General features: G+C 42.8%; 1 protein-coding gene across 1 annotated transcript in view; it reads right to left on the reverse strand.

The window, feature by feature from the left end:
* The window catches only part of map3k1 (mitogen-activated protein kinase kinase kinase 1, E3 ubiquitin protein ligase), a 30,704-nt gene extending 9,027 nt beyond the window's left edge, over positions 1-21,677 (reverse strand). Inside the window, exons 1-10 of the mRNA XM_067250766.1 lie at positions 21,187-21,677; positions 6,204-6,354; positions 5,842-6,063; positions 4,868-5,068; positions 3,828-3,944; positions 3,475-3,623; positions 3,023-3,144; positions 2,644-2,725; positions 1,197-1,386; positions 780-1,049 (exon numbers count right to left, since the gene is read on the reverse strand). Coding sequence (XP_067106867.1) covers positions 780-1,049; positions 1,197-1,386; positions 2,644-2,725; positions 3,023-3,144; positions 3,475-3,623; positions 3,828-3,944; positions 4,868-5,068; positions 5,842-6,063; positions 6,204-6,354; positions 21,187-21,677 — 1,995 coding nt within the window. The remainder of the gene's footprint in view (positions 1-779; positions 1,050-1,196; positions 1,387-2,643; positions 2,726-3,022; positions 3,145-3,474; positions 3,624-3,827; positions 3,945-4,867; positions 5,069-5,841; positions 6,064-6,203; positions 6,355-21,186) is intronic.
* Between the last annotated feature and the right edge of the window lie 403 nt (positions 21,678-22,080).

Consider the following 22,080-nt stretch of genomic DNA (forward strand, 5'->3'; position numbering starts at 1 on the left):
GAACAAACAAACCTTTCTTCGGGACAAACAGAACTTTCAAACAAGTCAAGATGGTCGAGGTTCAAGAATTCAATAACACAGGAACCGCGAGTCCTCACCGACAAAAAGACTGCTTTGGTATGACACCTTCTGAAAAAGTCATCGGTATGGTGTCTTTACGACTGATTAAAAAGAAAGTGCTCACTAAGAACCATCGTTCAGTCTTAGAGAAGAATAAATAGGTAAAAAAAATAAGAAAGACCTGTTGTTGTTCCCTGCCGCTTTTCAGACCTTCTGCTCTTCAATGGACTTTAAAACTATAAGCCTATCCCAGCATGTTTATAAAATTGAACTTTAGCCTGCTTTGGAGATAACTTCAACATGGGGGGGAGGGGGGGGGGCAAAGGGTGAAAGCTCGATTCTGGCCAAGCTAACAAATCAATCGCTGGACAGCTTGGTGAACGGTGGCAACCGGTCTCTTTCTGTGGTTGCTGGGTGTAAACCCTGGAAACATCCTTGCATGTGTAGCGTTCAAGATGAAGGGACACTTGGAAAAAATTAAAAGGTAAATGTTGTGGAAACTGGGAATGCATGGAATTATGTAAGAACACACAGTTTCTCTTGGGGGTTGTTCAAACATTTTCAAAACAACACCTTTAAATGGTTGCTTTAAAGTGGTAGTGAAACACCGATTGCTGAATGGACCGGCTTCCTTATTGACCCCTCTGATTATCAGGCAACAGCGATCGATAACAACCTTCTACTTATAACAGTGGGTGCCAACAGTGAAAGGTTCTCACCAGTGCGGCCACGTAGACTTTGTAGACGGGGTCGGCACACACCATGGAGAGCACGCTGCAGCACGACTCCACCACCACGTCTCCCGACACCTCACCGCAGCTCGCCCCACCTCCAGACGCAGCCATCGCCGACCCCGCCCCCAGGCAGGAGCGCTCGCCATTGGCTAGGAGGAGGGCGCCACTGACGTCGTGGGAGAGCCGACGCAGCGCCATCTCCCGGATGTTCCAGTTTCTGGAGAAGAGGCAGCCCACCAGCTCAATGCCAAACACCTTGGCAGGACAGGAGACACACAGGGAGACTACTTGTAAATTAGTCGTATCACAATAGGAACGTTTACAAGATGAAAAGGGCATACATCTCTAAGACCCAAGGGGACTTTGTGGATATCACCCCCCTCCCCCCCCACAGACCCACACCTTGATCCAGGGCTCAGCCAGCTCTTTGTAGGTTTGGGGGATCTGCTGGACACCATATTGAGGAAGCGCAAAGTCAGCCTCCTGGGACAACGCTCTGGAGCTCTCGCTGTGAGGCGTTGATGATGACGTGGACGCTGCCGCCTGTGCATGCCCAGATGACGTCTCCATGGAGATGGAGGAAGGGTCGTGGCTGTGGAGATAACCACAGTTAGTTTCGGGCTAGATGTGCTACACCAACATAGCATTGTACAATTAAAATAAAAAATAACCATAAATAACCACAAGAATTTGATTTTCCATCAAATAGGATTTCTAAAACTGCAGATCATGAAAAATGTAAATGTTTTAAAATTGGTCCACTCTGGAGTATGCGCATAAGGGTCATGTGACACCACGTGTCACTATCCGATTATCCCATTTCTCAGGAGAAAAACAACTGGGTCCAGTTTCAGAATTGCGTGTTTTATAGTTATGGAGGACTGTTTGTACAGTATGCCTGAATGTTTTAATGTGTTTATGATGTTGGGGGGGGGGTCCTCGGTGCACACAAAAAACAAGGCCTGGTGCCTGTCTGTCTAGCTTACCTAACCACCGCATGGAGTGGATCCAGCTAGGGACAAACCTCAGTTCACTCACACCGATATACAATGCTAAGGCAGCAACACAAGCCACTAATTATCTTTAGTGGCGTGTTTCTTCAAGTTCAGAAAGCAAGACAATCAAATTGTGGAGAGGTTTTGTTTTCTTGTCCCTTGATGTCTGACAAACTCAGTGTCTGTCCTCTAACTATTCAATTATTTCTAACAAGATCCGTGTTTCATTTCTGATTTGGATTAATCTGCTCCAATGAGTGTGTAAAATCCAGCATGTCTCTCTAAAACCACAAGTGTGTGCTTAATTTTGGAACGCTATGGTGGCTAGCTGCTGGTCGCAGTGCATATGTGTGTATATCTGTAGCTCTATGGGATCCTTGAAAGGCTGTCTTGAATATGTACCCCATGCTTAGCTTTTGCCTATTTTTAAAACCTGATGTTTGACAGGGTGGGAGCTGGTTATGGCACACTGTGTTAGCTAGCTATCTTTGAAAATCAAAGTTGCATTTGAAACAAAATCCAGAGAGCTCCCTTTGCACTTTCTGAGAGGACAAACATGTCTTTCACTTCCAGTTATCTACACTCATCACAGGTCTTTGATGAATACTGATTAATTTGCACAAAAAGTAAATGTACCCTGTTTCCTAAATTGCATATAGTATTGTCTGACTGTTGGTGGCGTTGGTGCATCTGTGTATGGGACCTGTACTGGGGCAGGTGTTTTTTCTCCACCCAACAGAGAAGCTTGTGCCACTTCCCCAGTCTTTTACACAACAATAACACATAGCTAGTGTAGACAAAATAGTGTTCCCTCCCCCTCACGTAAGCTGTGTTGAGGCATTGTAATGGATCACCTGTAGAAATCATGGGACTTCCACTTGGCTCTGCAGAGTGGGCAGATGAGAGTCTCATGGTTACGCCTGCATTCCTCTGCCCCTGTGGTTTGGACAAGGGAGAGAACTATATGATTCATCGTCGGAACAGGGTGCACACGTGTGTGCGCTCACGCACCAGCCTGTAGGTTGGAGTTTGTAACACACTTATGTATACGTGCTCACATGTAAATGACACAGTCATGTTTCCCCTCCAACACATACTTGACACATGCACGCAAACTCACAGAAACAGGAGCAATGCCTTCTGACTTTCAGGGATGGTCGAGGCTATGGACCAGATCTAACACTTGTATGTAGTACTTTACTGATTAGTATGATGTACTATTGCAGTACTCACAAATAGACATGCAGTGGTGGTGCAACTTGTTCCGGCAGCCCTCCTCGCACACGGTCAGACTCTCCTCATCCAGCATGTCAAGCAGACAGATCGGACACATCTGCTCCTCCTCATCCTTCAGACTGATGAGAGACAGAGATGGAGAAAGATGGGGAGGGGGAGAGAGACACGATTGAGTAAAGAAGGGGGCACATTTGGTTGAGGTGTGGCGAGACGTGAGATGTCACATCAATAGGAGCAAAGTGACTTCATTAGTGCCTTTTCGAAACATCTTTCTTACATGTTTCAAAGTAGACTTTACAAATCTTTATATTTTACAGTTTGCCTTTGGTCTCTAGCAGCAGAGACAATTGGTTGTGTACATCTGTGTGCTACTTTGCAGCATTTAAACGGGGTTCTTGCATATGTTGTACTACTAAAGGTGTACTGTGTGTGTGTGTGTGTTCATTCACCTGTTCTCGTTGCTAGAGGTGGAGGTGCTGGAAGTGCAGGTGGTGTGGGAGTTGGACATGCGTGACACAAACTTCTGGATGGTGTTGCGGGAGGGAGCCTTGATGCGCGAGCTGCGTCGATTGTGGTATTTTTGGAACAAGCTCTCGACCTGAATGACAAGCCACCAGGTGTTTTAGCCAATAAGAATGATTTGGAATCATGGACAATGATGATTGTCCTCCAAGAAACTACCTGGCAATCACAAATTATTTCTGGTTCCATTGCACTTTTAAAATGTATTTGTTGTCACTTAGCTAGATAAAGCTGTTGGCTTGGTAACAGGATATGTGGGGGGTTGGCTGTTTGAAGTTACCTCAAAGTTTTTCAGAGTTTTCCTCCAGAGCAGTGGGTCTGAGGGCTCCAGTTGAAAGACCCTGAGCATGACAAAGAGGACGTGGATGCAGAAAGCCCCCCGGCCACAGCTGCATGTCTGCAGGGTCAGACACAAAACGTTGGAAGACACATTAGACGGGGCAGACAGATTAGATGGACCACACTAAATGCAATCACTCCCACACAACTTCTGACAAACACACACGTGTGGACACACTTTCACACACACAGTTTTACTGACTCACAACAAGATCACATTATAACAAGTCATTAAAAACAAGACTATTCACAATTGTGTTGTAAGATCTAATGAGGCCTATACCATTCCAGCATTGTACTAAATGAGTGTAAAAAAGAAAATAAAAGAGCCATGAAATGCCATATGCAGAATTTTTCTGACACTTCCATTTAAGGTTTATCCAGGACGGTTAAAAAGGTGAGTTACAGGGGCCTGGTGGATGACCTTGTTGGGTGGTGAGACAGGAACTACCTGCAGCTCTATATCCAAGACGAAGGAGATGGTTGTGAACTCCCAGAGGACAATGGAAAATGCCTCTCACCCCCTTTATGACATGGTTGTGTTGAAGCTGAACACTTTTAGCGCAAGACTGATCACACCCCAGTGTCACAAGGAGCATTATAGAAAGTCCTTCTTGCTAGCGGCCATTATACGTTAAATGCCTCACTGTGAGCCGGAAAAATGGCAGTATGTCTTTGTCCAAGCCTGGATGTATTCAAGGTATTCAAGTCCCTTAATTTTACGGAACTGCAAAAAGCTAGCTACACAGCCGTTTCATTAAACAGGTATTTTAAATCATGCCGTGCCAGAATAAGAGGGATGTTAATGTCTAGTCTTGATTACAAACCCCTAAAGAAATGGGAGAACTGTTCGAAAAGGACTTTTGGTGCCAACTATATGTCTAAAGCAGACAGTGAAGGTCAAGTTTGACATGATCTTGAAGGCAAGAGTCTGCTGAGTCAGTTTGAAAAGTCTTGATTGCTCATGTGTGCCTTTCCTACCTGTGGCCCAATGAAGACCCGGTATTTGTTGTCAGGGCTGTCTCCTCCTATCAGGAAGGAGTTGGGTCCTATTTGCTGTAGAAGGTAGAGGCGGGCCCTCATGACCTTGTTTACCCGGCGACTGGTCTCCTCTGGGCTGTAGGGGGAGAAGCCATCTGGGGAGGGAGCTCTCCTGGGAGGGGTGACTCTTCCACTCTGAAACTACACAACACAAAATTACACCCAAAGCAAGACAAGCCAAATTCATGATACTTGATATCACCACCACTACTACTACTACTACTACTACTACTACTACGCCACTACTACTACTACTGTTTATTTGGCTGTAGCTATGTAGATCAATAGCATTGAACTTCCAACCTTCGTGAACACTTTACAAAATGGTTACATTAAGAATCTTTGCATTACCTTTTGTAACAACATTGTAGTTCCATATAAACTGCTGAAGTATGTAGTTGCACTTCATTACTTCAAGTCATTACACAAATGAAAGTTGGTATGGGTGAGGTTGGGTTTTCCAGAGGTAAGGGGATGTCAACCTTGATCTTGTTTTGGTAACAAATTTCAACTGCCCCTTTACAACATCCAGTTACCCATTTAATCCTGCCTTGGTCCTCTGCATACACCCCTCCCCTGCTATGCCTTGTTACACTTTTATAACAACCTATATTGCTAACACATTTTATGAGGAAAGTATAAAATAAATTGTATTATTATTTATTACATAATTATAAAGTATGTAATAAATTTCAGTATGAATAACAATGTACAAGTGTAAATTACAACCTGTGATTACTTTACTATAGGTATTGTCATGGTAGTTAAGGTAACCTTAATGCAAAGTGTTGCCTAACCTAAGTAGACTAAGCTATATTTGAACAGTTAAACAATGGTTAGAGGGGAAAGCAGGTGCGAACTGTGTTCAAACATCAATGGGGTTTGCGGGGGAGGAACAAAGGGCAGCTACTCACTGGCACAGGGGACACTCTCTTCCTGCGCACCCCGGGCGACTCAGGCTTCCCACAGGTCTTGCTGTAGGAAGAGGAAGAAGAGGAGGACAAGGAGGGGCCGGGGGAGGGGCTGCGGCGGCCTCTGCTCTGGGAGGAAGAGCTTGTTTGTGAACTGCTTCCAGCCTCCGCTCCCTGACGGCCAGCCTCACTCCCGTCTGGTCGCAGAGGAATGGGCTTCACCACCTGATTTGGTTTTGTGGGAGGGGGGCATACAGGATGAGGTTAGGGTCAGAGTTGACAGGACAGAACATCCTGTATATTGTGTGTGGTGTGTGTGCGTACATGCATTGTGTGTGTGTGTGTGTGGATACAGGTCTGCTCACCACTGGGCCCCTCCTACTGCGTCTCTCTAACCACTCGTGCCTCCAGGTGGGCATGCAGGTGGCTTTGAGCTTCTCTCTGATCATGCGTTCCTCCGGCCGGTCCTCCATCTTCTGCAGCCCCCGCAGGGTGTCCTTGCTCTCCATGTCACGACTGCACAGGTACGGTGGAAAAAGGCAATTAGACATGAAGCCGTGAACACACTTTCCATAATGGTGGCGGACGTGAGGACAGAGCACTATGGGAGGAAGTTACCCTATACAAATAAAGCTGACGCTGCATCTGACGAGTACTTTTGGCACAAATATGACTTTAAAAGAAAAGTACTGCCTTTTAGTTATGCCTGGTAAAGGTACCCATGCTTCATTAACTGCAAATATGTGCCCACACATGGGATCTCCGTAAAACTTTTTTCCATTTTTCACAAGCTTTGGAGTTTCACTTTACAGTACAGGCGTCTTACAATTTTGCCTTTTAGTTTGTCAAAACAGCATAGGACCATTAGAGGCCCTGTATGGCCTGTGGACAGTGGCATTATACAGGGCTATACATAACCCGTCACCATGCCTAACTGACCCCTCGTCCCCCGACCCTGAAGAAACCAACCCCGTCTTCTTCTGCTGCTGGTCTGTAGAGGAGGGTGTTGGGATGCTTCTGAACAAATATTCCACCTACCGTGAGAGGATGTTACGATACAGAACAGCAGCGGTCTGAGCCTGAGATTTACAGTGCATCGTACAAATGAGGCCTGTCAGCTTGGTTCACGGTGCTTCCCTCATGACCCATGGTAAATAAGACTCTCTCTCTCCCCCTCTTTAGAAGGTTATAAGAGAGTAGGTATAGAATGCAGGCAAGCCCCCTGGGTTGTGGTCACATTCGTCTCTGGGACTGGAAATAACTCTAGGTCGACTCTGGGGTGAGGGGTGGTCAAAAGTCCATGATGTTAAAGGTCCATAGCCAGTACAAGTCATGGACAACAAAAATGGTATGTCACATGGATCACAGGCTAATTGAGAGAGAACAAGCCTTAAACCACAGAACAACAGTAAAAATTCAACACCTCCTGATCCACAACTCACATTTTGAGATTCCAAGACAAAACCCAATAATCTAGCCTAAATTTCCTAGTTTATCAACAGACCTTTATAACTGCAATTACTCTGTGGAAATAAAATGTCATTCAACTCTCATTAAAGCAAACATATCAGCCTTTACCCCAAGAATCCCTCCACAGGGTATTGTTATGGCAGGCCCATCAACTTAACAATGGGTAGAAAAACTCAGCAAGGTTGATCTCCTCCTGAAAAGAAACGTACCGATAAGGCCTAGCATCTCCACATGGGGAGTCACATGCAGGGAAAGGCCAGCTGCAGCCTCCTTCTATACTCGCCCCATCAGTCTGTTCCGTTAGTCAACTGAATAGCAAAGGGAAGCTCTCCCACCACGACTAACGAACATCGTTCCGAGAAAAACAAGTAAAGCATAGCTGGTGGAGGACAGGAAGACAGAGACTTCCTGTTCTGTGCAGACTCGTTTCAACAGATTTAAGATGTACCAACAAGGAAGTGGACTGGCCCTGAGGCAATAGTTGCTGTGAGCTTAATTTTGTAAATGGGAAAATGTTCTAGTGTGCAAGTTTCCTAATGTTAGATGTTTGGTAGATTCAGTATTAAAACTGTTTGGTGGTGTTATCCAAGTAGGCCAGAGATATTGGATGGGCCTACAATGAGCCCTGTAATTCTTACAAACATGGTTCTGAAAACAATGTTTACTGGGTTTGAAGATTTGGGTTACAGTGTTGAGAAAGGAAATGACAAACAGAGCAGAGAAGCCTGAAGAACACCTGTTGCAGTGCGCACACAACATGCTGTAAGGTAGAGCCAAAGCCCAGACAACCAGTATCAAAAGAATCTGTGGAAAGACCTAAAGATTGCATTTCACCAAAGCTTCTAGTGAAATCCAGGTTTGAGAGGATCTGCAGGGAAGAATGGGATAAACTGTCCAAATCCAGGTGTGCAAAGCTGGTGCTGCATACGAGACAGAAGGGTCTGATTACTTGTGTAAATTAGATATTTTGATATGATCAAAATGTAATGTTTTGGAAACAGTGAAAGTTTAATTTGAAATTAGTCATTGTGGGGTATCGTGTCTAGGTAATGGAAAGAGTCATAAAATGAAGTCTGTATAAAAGTGGAGTGAAGAGGTGTGTGTATTCACCTCGTCATGGAAATATGATCTTAGCTCCCAAAAATGCTCATAAGAATCACAATAAGGGCCATTAAAGTTGTGTAAGCCATTCTTTGATAGCAGCATGTCAACACATTGAGAGAACTCCAAACCAGAGGCGGCATGTGCATATGGCAGTCACCATACCCTGGCATTCAGTCGCCATTCAGACAAACAACACCGGACACAAACCGCTCACTACGCTGCTCGTTAAAGATAATCCAAATATAACGAGGTCTCACGATGAGCGCTGCTGTTACGGTCTTAATGATGACTTCTCTGATTGGATTCCCCTTCAGGATTGTTCTTTTTCTTTTGTGCTGATGTTGTCTGTGTATGTCCGTGGATTCTTTCATGGTGGATTTTTGTACATTCTGTTTATATATTATGTGTTTTTATGGTTCTGTTACTCGGGAATGCCGTTGTTGAGCGAATGATGCCATACCCTTAGGTTTTAGTGAAACGCCACCACTGAGCCAAACCCTTTCTCACAGAACAAAACCAAAATGGTAAATAGTGAAAACGTCATCTAGGTAATGAAGTGATAAACAGGGCCTTGCAGGCAGGGACTAGGTAGCTCCTCTGAGTGACAAAGTATGGGGACAGTGCAACCAGATAGTTCCCCATCTTTACTCTGAATAACAACTGGTGGAGAGGCCATCCTCCGCCTCTCAAATAACAGCTATCCCACAGTGGCTGGGAACAATGGGGCATTGTGGGGCCGTGCAGGTGGGACGTGGAAGGGCCAGCAGGCTGGAGGTCCATTTTCAAACATCCACGTAAACTGAGACTGTGTCACACACACACACACACGCACGGTTTCTGGGCACACACCCTTTCTCATGGGCCATGGTGATTGTAAAACTCAGGTTACAGGTTCTCACAATCCCGGCCTCTGCTGTGTGTGGAGGGAGGGGGGGGGGGGGGGGGATTGTGGAGACAGGGCATACAGAAGATAATGGTCGATTCTGCCTGTTGTGTCTTTTGAAAACAACAAACCCAGACACTGTAAATAGGACTATACACAGACAGGGCAAGTTGTCATTTTAAATGAGTGAAAAAGCTAATGAATGAAAGGAAAATAATAAATCTGTGGTTTAAAATAATACATCTGTGGTTTAAAATAATAAGTAAATGAACATGAAACCCAGCAGGATAAAGCTCAAACAGGCCATATCAAATAGCCTCAACGTCACATTAAGGGTGCTACTAAATACTGAGTGAACTGGTGCCGACATCACCCAACCACTATTACTTATGCTGTTAGAACAATAGGACTGAGCACTGTGAACAGGGTGCCAAATTCTAAATAGGATCCTTACCTGACACAGGGTTCCACACTCAAAGACAACACACACACACAATGACAATGCAGGATGTAGGTTTGAGGAAATTCTGCAATACTGAGACCAGCACATCTTAAAAGGATTGATACAGCACAAATTAAATGGACTGAGGTGACAGTCAGCTCTTGCAGCTTTACCCATTAGCCTAATCAGACTGCAATCTTAAGGAGAGATTCTCATTAAAACCCATTTGCAGAGGTTTCTGTTGACTATTGTCCTATAAGTGAATTGTTACATGGTGGAATACTTTTTCAGAAAGTGCTGCAATGTTCCTTAAAAGATTAAACCATGGGAGTGTATCACCCAAGCAAACACTTTAGAGGAATTCATATGCACTGAATGTTATTTTCAGTAAAGGTAGAGAGCATCTCTGGAGCAGGGGGTGGGGGGAGAGAGAAACAGAAAAAGAGAGAGAGAACATGAACTAGTCTTCTGTACTAGGTTTGCAGGAACAGTTCTTACTTTTTTCTAAATAGAGTTTAAGAGAGTAGGCAAACATTTATTTAGTTTGGGTAGGTTAGGGGAAACTGGAATCGGAGCAGATGCCACATAACACATACCTAACATACCAAAGAACAGTTAACCAGTAACAGAGGACCATTTCCCAATTTGTCTCAGATCATGAGGACAACTTAGAAAAACAACTATGTGACCTCTTAGTTTCACAATATTCAAACAAGGATTTTTTGAAATGTGTTTATTTAAAACACACCACTACCCTGTCAGTCTGGTACATGTAACTTTAGTAGGACCAAACTAGTTGATGTCCTTGCCTACAGTCTCAAGGCAAAGAAGAAAATCAAGTTTCCTTGCCTCTGGGCACTGGGCTCTTTCAGATGATACAGGAAAGGAATAGAGGAAATGGAGTGTTTAATGGAGTGTTGATTTTACAGTGGTGGTGAGGACATAACTGTACTCAGTGGGTAAAAATGTGATAGCCAAAAGCCAAGAAGACAAAATTAGAATATCAACGCTTGTCACAATGGTACGATAGAAGGTTTAAAAGTACAAAAACAAAACACTCAATGGACCATTTCATAAGAAAGAATGTCTTTTTTTATGTTGTGCAACACCCGAAACTGAGCAGTGGTATACTTTTCAGGTGCCCCTCTGGCTTTACAGAATGTACACCAGAGACGAACCCAATCACTGTAACAATACTCACATTACTATAAGATTGACATTTTGAGCACAAAGGGTTAGCCTCTAGAACTTTTTCAGTGTGGTGAAATCCTCAGAATAAAAAAAAAGATGTAATTTGTCCTTGACTCAAAAACAAATAAACATATGTCATCTTTTATTTTAGCAGCTTTCTTAAACAGACTTCCGATAGAAGCTTGTTTCAAACATCTCCAACAGCATCCAGGTATCAAATAAAAAAAATATTTGCTGACTGAAGGTGCGCAAGTCAGACATAAATAAGCCTACTTCGTCATTTTGGTCCATCAATGGAAAATAGACGTGACCTCTAAAGGCATGCGACTGGACTCTTCCTGGTATACATCTCACAAAACAGGACAGTCTGAATATAGATTATATTTTGGGAGGTAATCTGAAGCTTTGATTTTAGGAGTTACTAACAGTGTTACGCCGTCTGAACGATATATGGTTGCCAAGCTAGCTTCACAAGTCTGTAAAACACAGGACAAAAACAGGTTGTTTTATACCAGATTCAAGCGGCAAGTGGGAGTTTGTGTGAATGTGTGGCTGTGTGTGTTGAAAGAGCTGTGATGTCTCGCTCAGTTCAGTGCCCACTGCTGGGATCTGGAATGTTGCTGGAATGCAGAGAAGTTCCTCCCACCCGGAGCTGTTCAGTGCGCTTGGCTACCACTGGGGGGGTCACAACCCCAGCATCTTCCCACCTTCCCTCTCACAGCGGGGGAAGCCTACTAACCCCTCCCCCAAACCCTCCACACTTACAAATAAGACCCAACAGGCCCGCTGGCTCACATTCACACGCTTCCTCATAATCCTGACCTTTTTCTGTGCAGAAATCAACATTTAAACTCCCCAAACTTTCAGAATTACGGGAAACTCTTCGGTTTCGCACTGGAGAAGAGTGCATCAGGGGAGAAATGGAAATTGGTGGGTGTGATGTTCCTGACACACATTAGGCCTATACACAGCCTGAACACACCACCACCCCTCATCCCCGGGGCTCTCATCCCCAAGCGTGTCAAGTGCGATTGTGCGCAGTGCCCTGACAAGCAGAAACTCCATTAATGGCCCACTGGCCAGTGCTCGGGAAGTGGAGCATTGCCTCAGGGGAGCAGGGAGGGTGGGAGGGAGGGAGCTGGGGAACACGGGGGCTCATGAGGTAGGATGAACACTGGTTTTAGGAAGGGAGGGGAAGATTTCTCTTGTTGAGGCTTATACAATTCCCTTCCACGTGTCACCAGCATTTAGGGGACCAACCAATATGGCTTTTGATAATATTGAGAAGCATTTGCTCTTGTTCGTGTAACTCTTGTTCATTCCAAAAATCTGACCATTCTGAACCATGCTCACCTCAGGCACTGACAATGTCAAGGTCCCATTTAAATCTTTCTGGACAAAGATAGACAACTACCAGATGTACTTGAGGGTCGAGTGATGGCAGTTCAAAAACACCCCAAACTTTCAAAACAGGAGTCAGGTTCTCTTTAGTCAATTCAATACTTTGTTGTCCAGATCTCATTAAAGTGTCTGTTTGAGAAAATGCTAATTCTGAAGACAAACCAAGCCATTGTAGGGTTGGACAAAAGAAATAACCATCATCAGTGCTTACTCATCATACTAGAGGCAAGGTAGACAGATACTGATATCTTATTTAACCTGCAAACATGGTAGGCGTTAAATACTCACTTTGCAGAAATAAATAATCAGTGGATACATCAGTAGGCTCGTCCAAATACACCAAACCATGTAGATGGTTATGTGATTATCAAGTTTGTTTGTATGTTCTGTATTGTTATGGAAGCCTTCATAAACTGGCCCTGACTGTCTCTCGCTAGCAGTCAGGACAGGCTGGAAATGGTGTTCTTTAATTTTGTGAACCCAGAATATAACTCACAATTAGTTTCTTCATAATAGGCAGCTCAGGCCTTCAACATTCCTCATAAAACATCCCAGCACCACTGGTTTGTGAGAGTGGAGAGCATTCTCACAGTACTGAGCATGTGAAGCTCCACCCATGGAACTCTTCAATAGGATATCGCTACCTCTTACCTCCCTCATGTTCACTTAGATAGGCTCCAGTCTTAGAGATGAGTTAAGGTCCTCGTGCACATTAGGATCCTCACTGGTGATGCAGGTTGACGGGGAAAACAAAGAGACGCAAAGGCCCACATGATAAAGCGCAAAGCATCTTTTTCTCCCCCTCTAAAGAAGAAAATGTCAGAAACACAAAAATGGCAGACTCCAAGTACAGTATACGCAGATGCAACAGCAGCTTCAAAGGGTCACATCTTCTATCCAGTCACATGTAAAAGACACTCAATGCATTGGGAAATCTGGGCCAAATCTGCCCAAAGTCACATGCATGGCCTCTTCCGCTGCACTACTGAGAGAAAGAGGATGAGAGGATGTATGTGTGTGTGTGTGTGTGTGTGTGTGTGTGTGTGTATGTGTGTGAGTGAGTGAGTGAGTGCGAGAGAGAGCGCGAGAGAGAGCGCGAGAGAGAGCGCGAGAGAGAGCGCGAGAGAGAGCGCGAGAGAGAGCGCGAGAGAGAGCGCGAGAGAGAGAGGTGAGTGGGAGAGTGATATGAAGAATTGGCACTGAAGGGGAAGTCTTTTCACTATGCCTGAATTAGTTGGCTAAGCTCTGACATTAGAAAGTAGATCTATTTCTTTTCCAGGCATGGATATTTTTATAGGTCAACATTTAGCTCATACTTATGTATAGCTACATGTAGCGAGGCAGTGTCTTTTTTCAGGTGATCAAATCACCCTTTAGACTTTGAGAGTGCCACGGCAGAATATCAGTTGAACGTCACCCTCCAGCATGAGCATTTCCACAGCTCGTAAACGTTCCATAAAAGGCTGGTTTTGGCACAGCAAGATCCTTCAACTGGGGATCAAACCGGAGCAATTGAGACACTTGTAAACTTAACCAGGCTCCTTTAAAGTGCCCAAAGACGGTTAAAAAGAAGTGTTGCAAAGGCACGACACTCAAGCAGGAGAAACAAAGTGTAGAAAAGGCTGCATTCAGCAGGCACACTCAGTGAGCAGCATGAGGAAGTATGTCTAGAGAAAGAAAAGAAAAAACTTGTCCTCAAAAACACAAAGGAAGACAAAGGGAAAACAACAGTGGAACAGTGACCCTGGGGTAATATGCAAGTCCAAGCAGCTGCCCCGGAAGAACGTACTGTGGAAGAAAGGCGTGGCTAAGTAAACATTTCCAAGCCCTTCCAAAAACAGCTTGGCCTGTAGCTATCGGGAGGGCCTGTCTGAGCTGGAAGTGTGTCCGGTTGGGCCATTCAAGCACCGGCTTTCTTTTGAAGACTCTCCAGTATGGGGGTAAAGCAGAGTCAAGAGATCCACCTCATTACAGCATTGGGGGCTTAGAACCAAGCAAGCAAGGGGCTCTGTAGAAAAAGAGAGGCCCCACAATGTATGCCTTTGTCCAGTGTTGATCTGCCTGCGTCCCCATATGAAAATCCATGGAGAACCAGAGGACCAATCAATTGGCTCTGACACTGACATATTTCCAAGCTTATCACCAAAGGCAAACCCCAGAGGTAGACCAGCGAAATAACCAAATCTGTCTATGACTGTCCTGTACTATTACAACTAGAAATGTGTCATTCTAATGTGGTTGTAAGTTATACTTCACAATGTGGGCTACAAGTAGCTCTTCAATGAAACAAAAGACCCATTGATTCATTTGTCCAACATTACAGATTTTTCCTCTGCTGTTACAACAGCTCAAAGTGTTACAGCTTTCCCACGGACATTATGTCACTGTCCATCAACTCAAACATAGATTACTTGACCAGTTTTGTACCCAGTGCTCAGCCAAAACAAAATCCCTGTCACATAACCTTTGGAATCACAACTAATAGTATCTGATTTAACAGTTAGACTTCATGGCACAAATACAGTTAGCACACTTTAAACCTGATTTTTAAAACAGGCTTTTCTCAAGCCGATACAAGTTGTTTACCGACAGACCGTGAGAATGATAGTCAAACAAAATCCTCAATGTAGAGCAATATCTTCAAGCAAATTAAGCATGCCAAAACCTAAATGTTCTACCAAATTGTTATGTCTCTTTAGTTGTGAATACTGTAACTTCAGAGAAGTCAAAGAAAAGTCTAGAGTTGTATGACTTGCTTTCTCTCGTGTCTGCAGATCATGAGCTAGCAAATGTCCCAGAATGGGGGCAGCACAAAATATCAACAGCGACTTACAAAAGCATGCCAGCTTAAGTAAGTGGCACGTGTTAAAATGTACTGGATGTGTCCCTGACCACCTAGTTTCAATATTTAACAGTAGAAACTGCACGTTTTTATCCACTGTACATACTGTAATCTGACAGCAGCGGTATGAGAATAGGAATAGGAATATTTAAAAATACACTGATGATTTTGTTGTCGTCAGTCAGCTTCGAAACAGCTTCGAGTCTGCCCATAAGAAGGTCTTGCATGATGTTATTGACTGGTGTAAAGCGTCTTACCTATATAATTTAAGAATGACGAATGCTGATTGATTTTAGGAAAATACTGCCATCTCAGACTACAAAATTGAAATACCTTGGGTCATCGACTTCAAACTGCAATAGGTGGACAACAAATGCCATTAACTCCATAGGACAACAAAAACTGTTTTACGGAGGAAGCTAAACTCTTTTAATGTTGACAAAAACGGTTATACATTTTAACATTTGTCCTGCTGATTTGGGAATATTAAATTGATGAGCAAGACAAAGCTATAGCGAGTGGCAAACACCTGCTCTAAGATCACAGGGGTGTCCAAACTCCGTCTATACACTCTGTACAGAACAGACACCTGGTCAGAAAGGTCACCTTCATCATGGCCGGCTCATTTCACCTCTTGCACCATGAGACATGCTCTCTGTCCTCTGGGAGGAGTTACAGGATCCCTAGGTTCAGGAACTCCAGAGCTCAAGCCTCCTTCATTCCTAAGGAAATAACTGAACAGCCATGACCTAGTCTGCCTCCTATTTTTGCACTTTTTTTATTCACCTACTTAATGTCTGCTACTACTTGTTTATTGTGTTTTTGTAGTTGTGTGTACAGTATATTTTGTATGTTTTTTTCTGCGGAACCAGAATTGCCCTTCATGGACAATAAAGATTTATTGAATTGAGTTGAATTGAACGTGTAGAATGCGTCTGCGGAGGGCCTGCAGGAGACCAGTTGTTTTAACTGGTAATCTAGCCCTGATTAGCCAGGGACCCATGTGTTTACTTTTCACATGTAATCTCCAGCTTGCCTCGTCCTGCTGCTAACTAAACAGAATCTGGGAGGGGGGACCCCTAGGCCTGCCGACACGCCTAACAGGGATGGAAATATCCGGGCCTTTTGTTGCTGGACTCCAACTCTGAGCGTTCAACTAACCCCAGGCTTTAAACAGCCAGTGCTGGTGACCGTGGGGAGGCCCAGGCAGGCTGGTTAGACAAAACAGTCAAACCCCACCTCCAACCCTCAGGAGCTCACTGCTCCCACAGCTCACTGGGGGCTCGGCCCACCACTGCAAACCAGGTCGTTCTACTACAACACTGCCGAACCAGCTAAAAGTCAAAAGCTAAGGGAAATGGTTAGGTAGCAGCTTAGCAAAATCCATAAAGTTAGAAACTATTTTGCATTTGTTGCATAGAGTATAGAATTGTCTTACATTAGCTTAAGGCTACAAGCTGAAATCCAGTGAAGTTCAAGTAAAGTTCATTTGAGATCATTTTGGTTCTCTTTGCTTGTGATTATGAAATGGTTCGAACCACACACAGAGCAAGACATTTACACAAATGTGTTTTCTGGAGACACAATGGTATGAGTGCCACCTCTTAAATCATATACCAATTACTACAAATAGCATTAGGCTTTTTCAGAACCTGGTGGAGAATGTTGAAGGACAAAAGATGGCTTCTGACCCCCATGTGAGAATTCAATTTGAGAGCATTCCAACTGCAGCCTGCCTAGCAACAGTGCATTTCAGAATAATTCAGAGTCTGGCAACCCGGAGCAACTGCTCGTTATAAACATAGCCATGTTATCTTTATAAAAGCTTTACATTTATCCAGGCAAGTCAAAACCTTCCCAATAGTTTTAAAGTATGGGGGGGAAAGTACAAATTGTTTAAAAAATCCCATACTTTAAGTTCTGTTACACTTGACAAAAAAGAACAAAAAAGTGGTTCGAAAAAAGTCCACATCTGCCTTAAAACTTACATTTACACCTCTCGACTGGCAATAAACTGGCATTTTTTCTGACTAGTGTCAAATGATTTCCAGTATTCAGTCAAAAAAAACTGTTGTTAGTATAAACATTTAAGCAAAAAAGCCTTCAAATAAATAATTGGGGAACTATTCAGCACTCCCATGGCAAGAATAAAGCCATGCAACAGTAGTGAAATAACATTAAGATCCTTACCTTGACACACCCCAAACCCAAAGAGCCAGTGTTGCATTTCACACTAAAGCGCCACACAAACAACTCATATCCTTCACTGCACACCAACTATTAAGCATGTAAAGGAGATCACATTTAACCAACCACCATGATAAGTTTATCCACTGAGAGCCCAAGGTTTATCTAGTTATCAAATATCATCTAGTTTTCAGTTTATTCAGTACCAACTTTATGTACAGATTACTGACCACTATTATATTACACTTGACTGATGCTGAAACGTTCACGCACTCAACTTAATCAAAGGTCGATAGCTGCCCATTTATACATCAATGCTTTATTTGGCTGTAATATCCAGAGCTGAACTTTTAGGGAAAATGGGAAATTATTTGAGAGCATACTGTTTAGAGGGTTATGGGGTCATGTTGCTTTCCTTCAACTTCAGACCCAGGGTCATTCGAGATCCAGATGTTCAATAGCCACTAATTGAGAGAAGACTAAAACAGACGGCTCTCCAGATGTCCAGTAACCAATGCCAGTCCTTTAGCCACGATGACTCATTTGGCCAAGATGAGAGGATAACGTAAGATATTCATTAAATCCTCCCACCCTTGCAGCAAACAACCAAAGAAAATAGATGACCTACGTCTTATGTATTGGTTGATGTCCTCCAAGAGGTCAGAATCGTGTTGGAACACAAGACCAGGACAGCATCAGATAAGTCAAATGTGAGAGATTTGATAACTTCAGAGATATAGAGACTCTCAATTTGGCACCCATAAGCAATGAGGGGATTTTTTTCTAATCTATTTTGAACCAAAATGTCTGACTTTTGATTACTAGGAGGGGTGCAATCCAAAGGAAGTATGCCACACAAATTACTACTGATGTGGTGATCCAGCAGATAAACTTAAAAGTTTTCCCTTAGAATGATAAACTCAGGCAACCACCAATTAAGGGTGTTACAGTGAAATCCAAGAGCTCTTATATAAACCTCCCGATCAGACCGAATGTCAGAATTCCTGCTATATCCACTGGACATGCAAACACAAATAAATTGCAAATTTGGGGAACATACATTGGACACAAAACAATTATTTCCAAAGAAAACTTTTGCATTTTAAAATCAAATGCACAATCAGGCTCCACCATTTTTCTGCATGTCCAGTGTCAACAGATGATTGAGTGTGTGCATAGAGCTGGGAAAGCTTCCAAATGAAGGCTCAATAAAAAGGTTAAACTTTCTGATTTGCATGATCTTATGAGGAGGAAATGGTGATGGAGGGGTATTCTGGCCCTAGGCAGTGCAAGTGATACACTTCTCAATGATGAGTGATATCAATAAATTTGATTCTCCACTACAACTCAACCACAATGTAGACAGGATGTGAGGAACTAACAGAAAGAATAACATGATACTCTGGGAAATCAGTATATACACATATATATATATATATATATGTATATATATATATATATATATATATATATATCATAAATCTTGTTGTATCTACTATTCTAATATAATTACGAGCCAGAGTTAATTGGCAAATTTCATAGAAGCCTTGCTATGAGGGGAATCGAACATGTCTTTCCTTCAGTAAGTTTTTTTCCAGCTTGATGCACAAATACAAGCACTGAGTTTAAAGACACTTCTGACTTTCATGTGTATGCATCACTGTAAATACATCTTACGAAAAGAAGAAAGGTCAAGCCTGTGAATCACGTAACCCCTTCAAACCATGTTCGCCACAAAGAAAGGTTTGACTAAAAAAGGAGACTTTGATCTCTCATCAGGATGACAACTGTTCTAACAGACATGTTTCAACAAGATTAAATAATACAGTAATTCACACCTGTAACCCTTTCCACACCTGTTGGATGGTCTGTGACAGCTTATATCTGCAGGGGGTGTTTAAAAGGGAAAAAACCCCAACAATGAATATCAAAAGACATAAAGTGAAGTAAGTTATTCTGTTTGCTAACGCAAACATCCATTTGCTTTGTCTGACTAAAAGCCTGATGTAGCTTCAGAAAAATGCTAGAGCTGGGGGCCAATACAACAACAACAGACCTGCCATCATGAAAGCATGCATCGTATACACAGGAAGTACAGGCCTTTAAGACGTTCGTCTGAGGTCAAGAAACATGGAAAATGTTAAGTGCACTCATTTTTGGCACCTGTTTACTGTGTACTTATTTACCCTGAACAAGTATTTCACTTTAATCCATCAGCATTTGTAATCCAAAAACAAAAAGGTGTGCTGCTCTTCAAGTCCAACTCCTACCTGAGATAGACATGACAGTTGGCATTCCTTGTAAGTTAGTAGTAAAAAGGTCTAATGGAAGTATCTTAGACATGACATATTGTTATGTGATGCTCTTATGATGTTCTTAAACCGGAAAATGTAAAGCATAGTCTTCAGCATGTTCTTGTGTTCTAAGAGAACATTTTGTTTTGTGAGCTTTAGGCCAAAAACTATCCTTCAGCTGATAAATCACATGCAAATATAATACAACAAATTCATTCCTATCCTCACTGAAGCTTACAATGGTACATGCCTAAATAGACAAACTGGACAGAGGTAGACTATTGGGGTGTCAGCACATCTGAATGACAAATTCTATATTGCTGTTCAGATAATCTATAAATAAAACTATGTTGTAATAGTCTTCATATTTCAGTGTGGCACTCCAAAGGATCATCGAAGAGGACTAAAGTTCAAATGGAGAACTATTGTGTATAGAAAAAGGGCTTGGGCCTCTGAGGTCCAATAGTGGGTCTTCAGTGAAAGGATTTCAGTTGTTTGTTGGAATTCTACCTTTGTTGTGAGGGGATCCTGATGGTTTGCCTTAGTCCATTATCCAGGACAAGAAACGCAACAATGGAATCCAGCTCTCTTTCCATCCATTTCTTTAGTTTTCAACATCCTATTCATCTTTCATTATCTGTACAGTTCCAAAAGCCAACGTCTCATGTTGCAACAAATTCTCAGTTCACAATGTTTCTTTTCTAAGAAACTGTCATTCATCCCATAAACTCTAGACTTTCTCACATGATTATGTTAACTGATCTTCGCACTGTCACTCATTAACCAAGACTTTTCTTTCAATAAGTAGGTAAGGTAAGGTAGCCAACATAGAATTTTATTTTTATAAAGATGAGATGAAGCCCCTGTGTACCAAAACAATTTAAACTTAGAATGATTATCGAATTGCATAATACGGTTGACACCATAGAATAGGTGTAAAGCCAGATGACATATAATCATGAAGTATCATCAGTAGCTTGGTATTGTTTCAGTTTAGAGATTGAGGGTCAACAGTAAAGCAAGTAAAGAAATCAGTGCTTAAATCTTTTGACGATCCAGACGCAAACAATTTGTTAATAGTTATGCTAGTGAATGTGTTCTTGCATAGGCTATAAACTTCGCAGTTGGCAATAACTGTCATAGGCAAAACATAGGTAATGTCGTAGGCAACGATGGGAGGCCATTAGCCTACTACAAATACTTAAAAATCTAGGATGACATCAATTAAATCCGCACGCATGCCACTTTAAACTGTTATTACATCCTAAAAAAATGGGTAAATACAATCAAAATAACATAACATACTTTAGCAAATTTGGAACTGTTGGACGATAAGCATTGCAAACAAAACAATGGCAAAATTACAATTTCCACTGACAAATCGTAGCATGTGGCACTTGTTTTGCAAACATAAAAACAAACAGGTTGAAATAAAAGTCAGCCAATAAGAAGTTGTAAAAGTGAGTCAGTTAGGACTGCAAATACAACTATAGCATTAAACTAATACTGAACAGTCTTTATGAAATATTCTTACCTATTTTGTGAAGCGCTCACTTCCATTGAAGTTCCGGTAGCACCATTATCAGGACTGAGAGGGTCGCTGTAGTGTTTTAAAGAAGTTTTCAACAATTCCTGAGCAGCTGAAGTAAGAGTATTACTTTTATCTGAAATTGGATGATCGGTAAGTGAATTGCTCTGCTGAATGTGGTGAGCTTGCTGTAATAAAGTAGCCTGAACAGCACCAGGCGAGGAAATAGACAAGAAGTGCAGCTGCGCTGATATCGGAGCCGTCCCAGTCTCGGGAGATAGGAACAGCGACTCAGGTTTATCCAGATCCACACTTCTGACTTTCCGCAGCTCTTTACGTCTCCATTGTGAGTTTTCCCCGGTATTACTCTTCGCCTTACCGGGACTGCTTGGAAGACCAGGGTCACTTGAATTTCCCTGAGGACCGCTTCCAACGTTTGTGCCGTTGGTTGAGTTAGATATTCCCGACGACGAGGTCCGGCTCCCCGCCGTCGCCATTTTCTGTCCCGGAGTTTATCACTTATTAGATTCTATGGAAAAGAGGGAGTGGAGGGAATTGGGGGAGGATCTGGAGGGAGGAGCATGAGAACTGAGTTGTTTTCATGTCACAATAATACAAGTTCGCGAAATATGCACAGTAAACACAAATGCAATTTTGGCGAAGTTGACAAGAAAAAAACAATGCCCCTATAGTATGTTGTTATTGCTTCATTAAACACGGTTTATATGTTGCCATCTCTGATTCATTAAGGTGAGCATAGTCACACGGAACTTTCGTGTAGCACATGCAATCATGCATGAGCTGTACACCTGCAGGGTCACCTAATAATGCCAGGAATCTGTGTGTGTGTGTGTATGTGTCTGTGTGTGTCTGTGTCTGTGTGTGTGAAAGATTGCAGAG

This window comes from Osmerus mordax, chromosome 14, assembly GCF_038355195.1.
Source record: "Osmerus mordax isolate fOsmMor3 chromosome 14, fOsmMor3.pri, whole genome shotgun sequence".
Lineage (NCBI taxonomy): Eukaryota > Metazoa > Chordata > Actinopteri > Osmeriformes > Osmeridae > Osmerus > Osmerus mordax.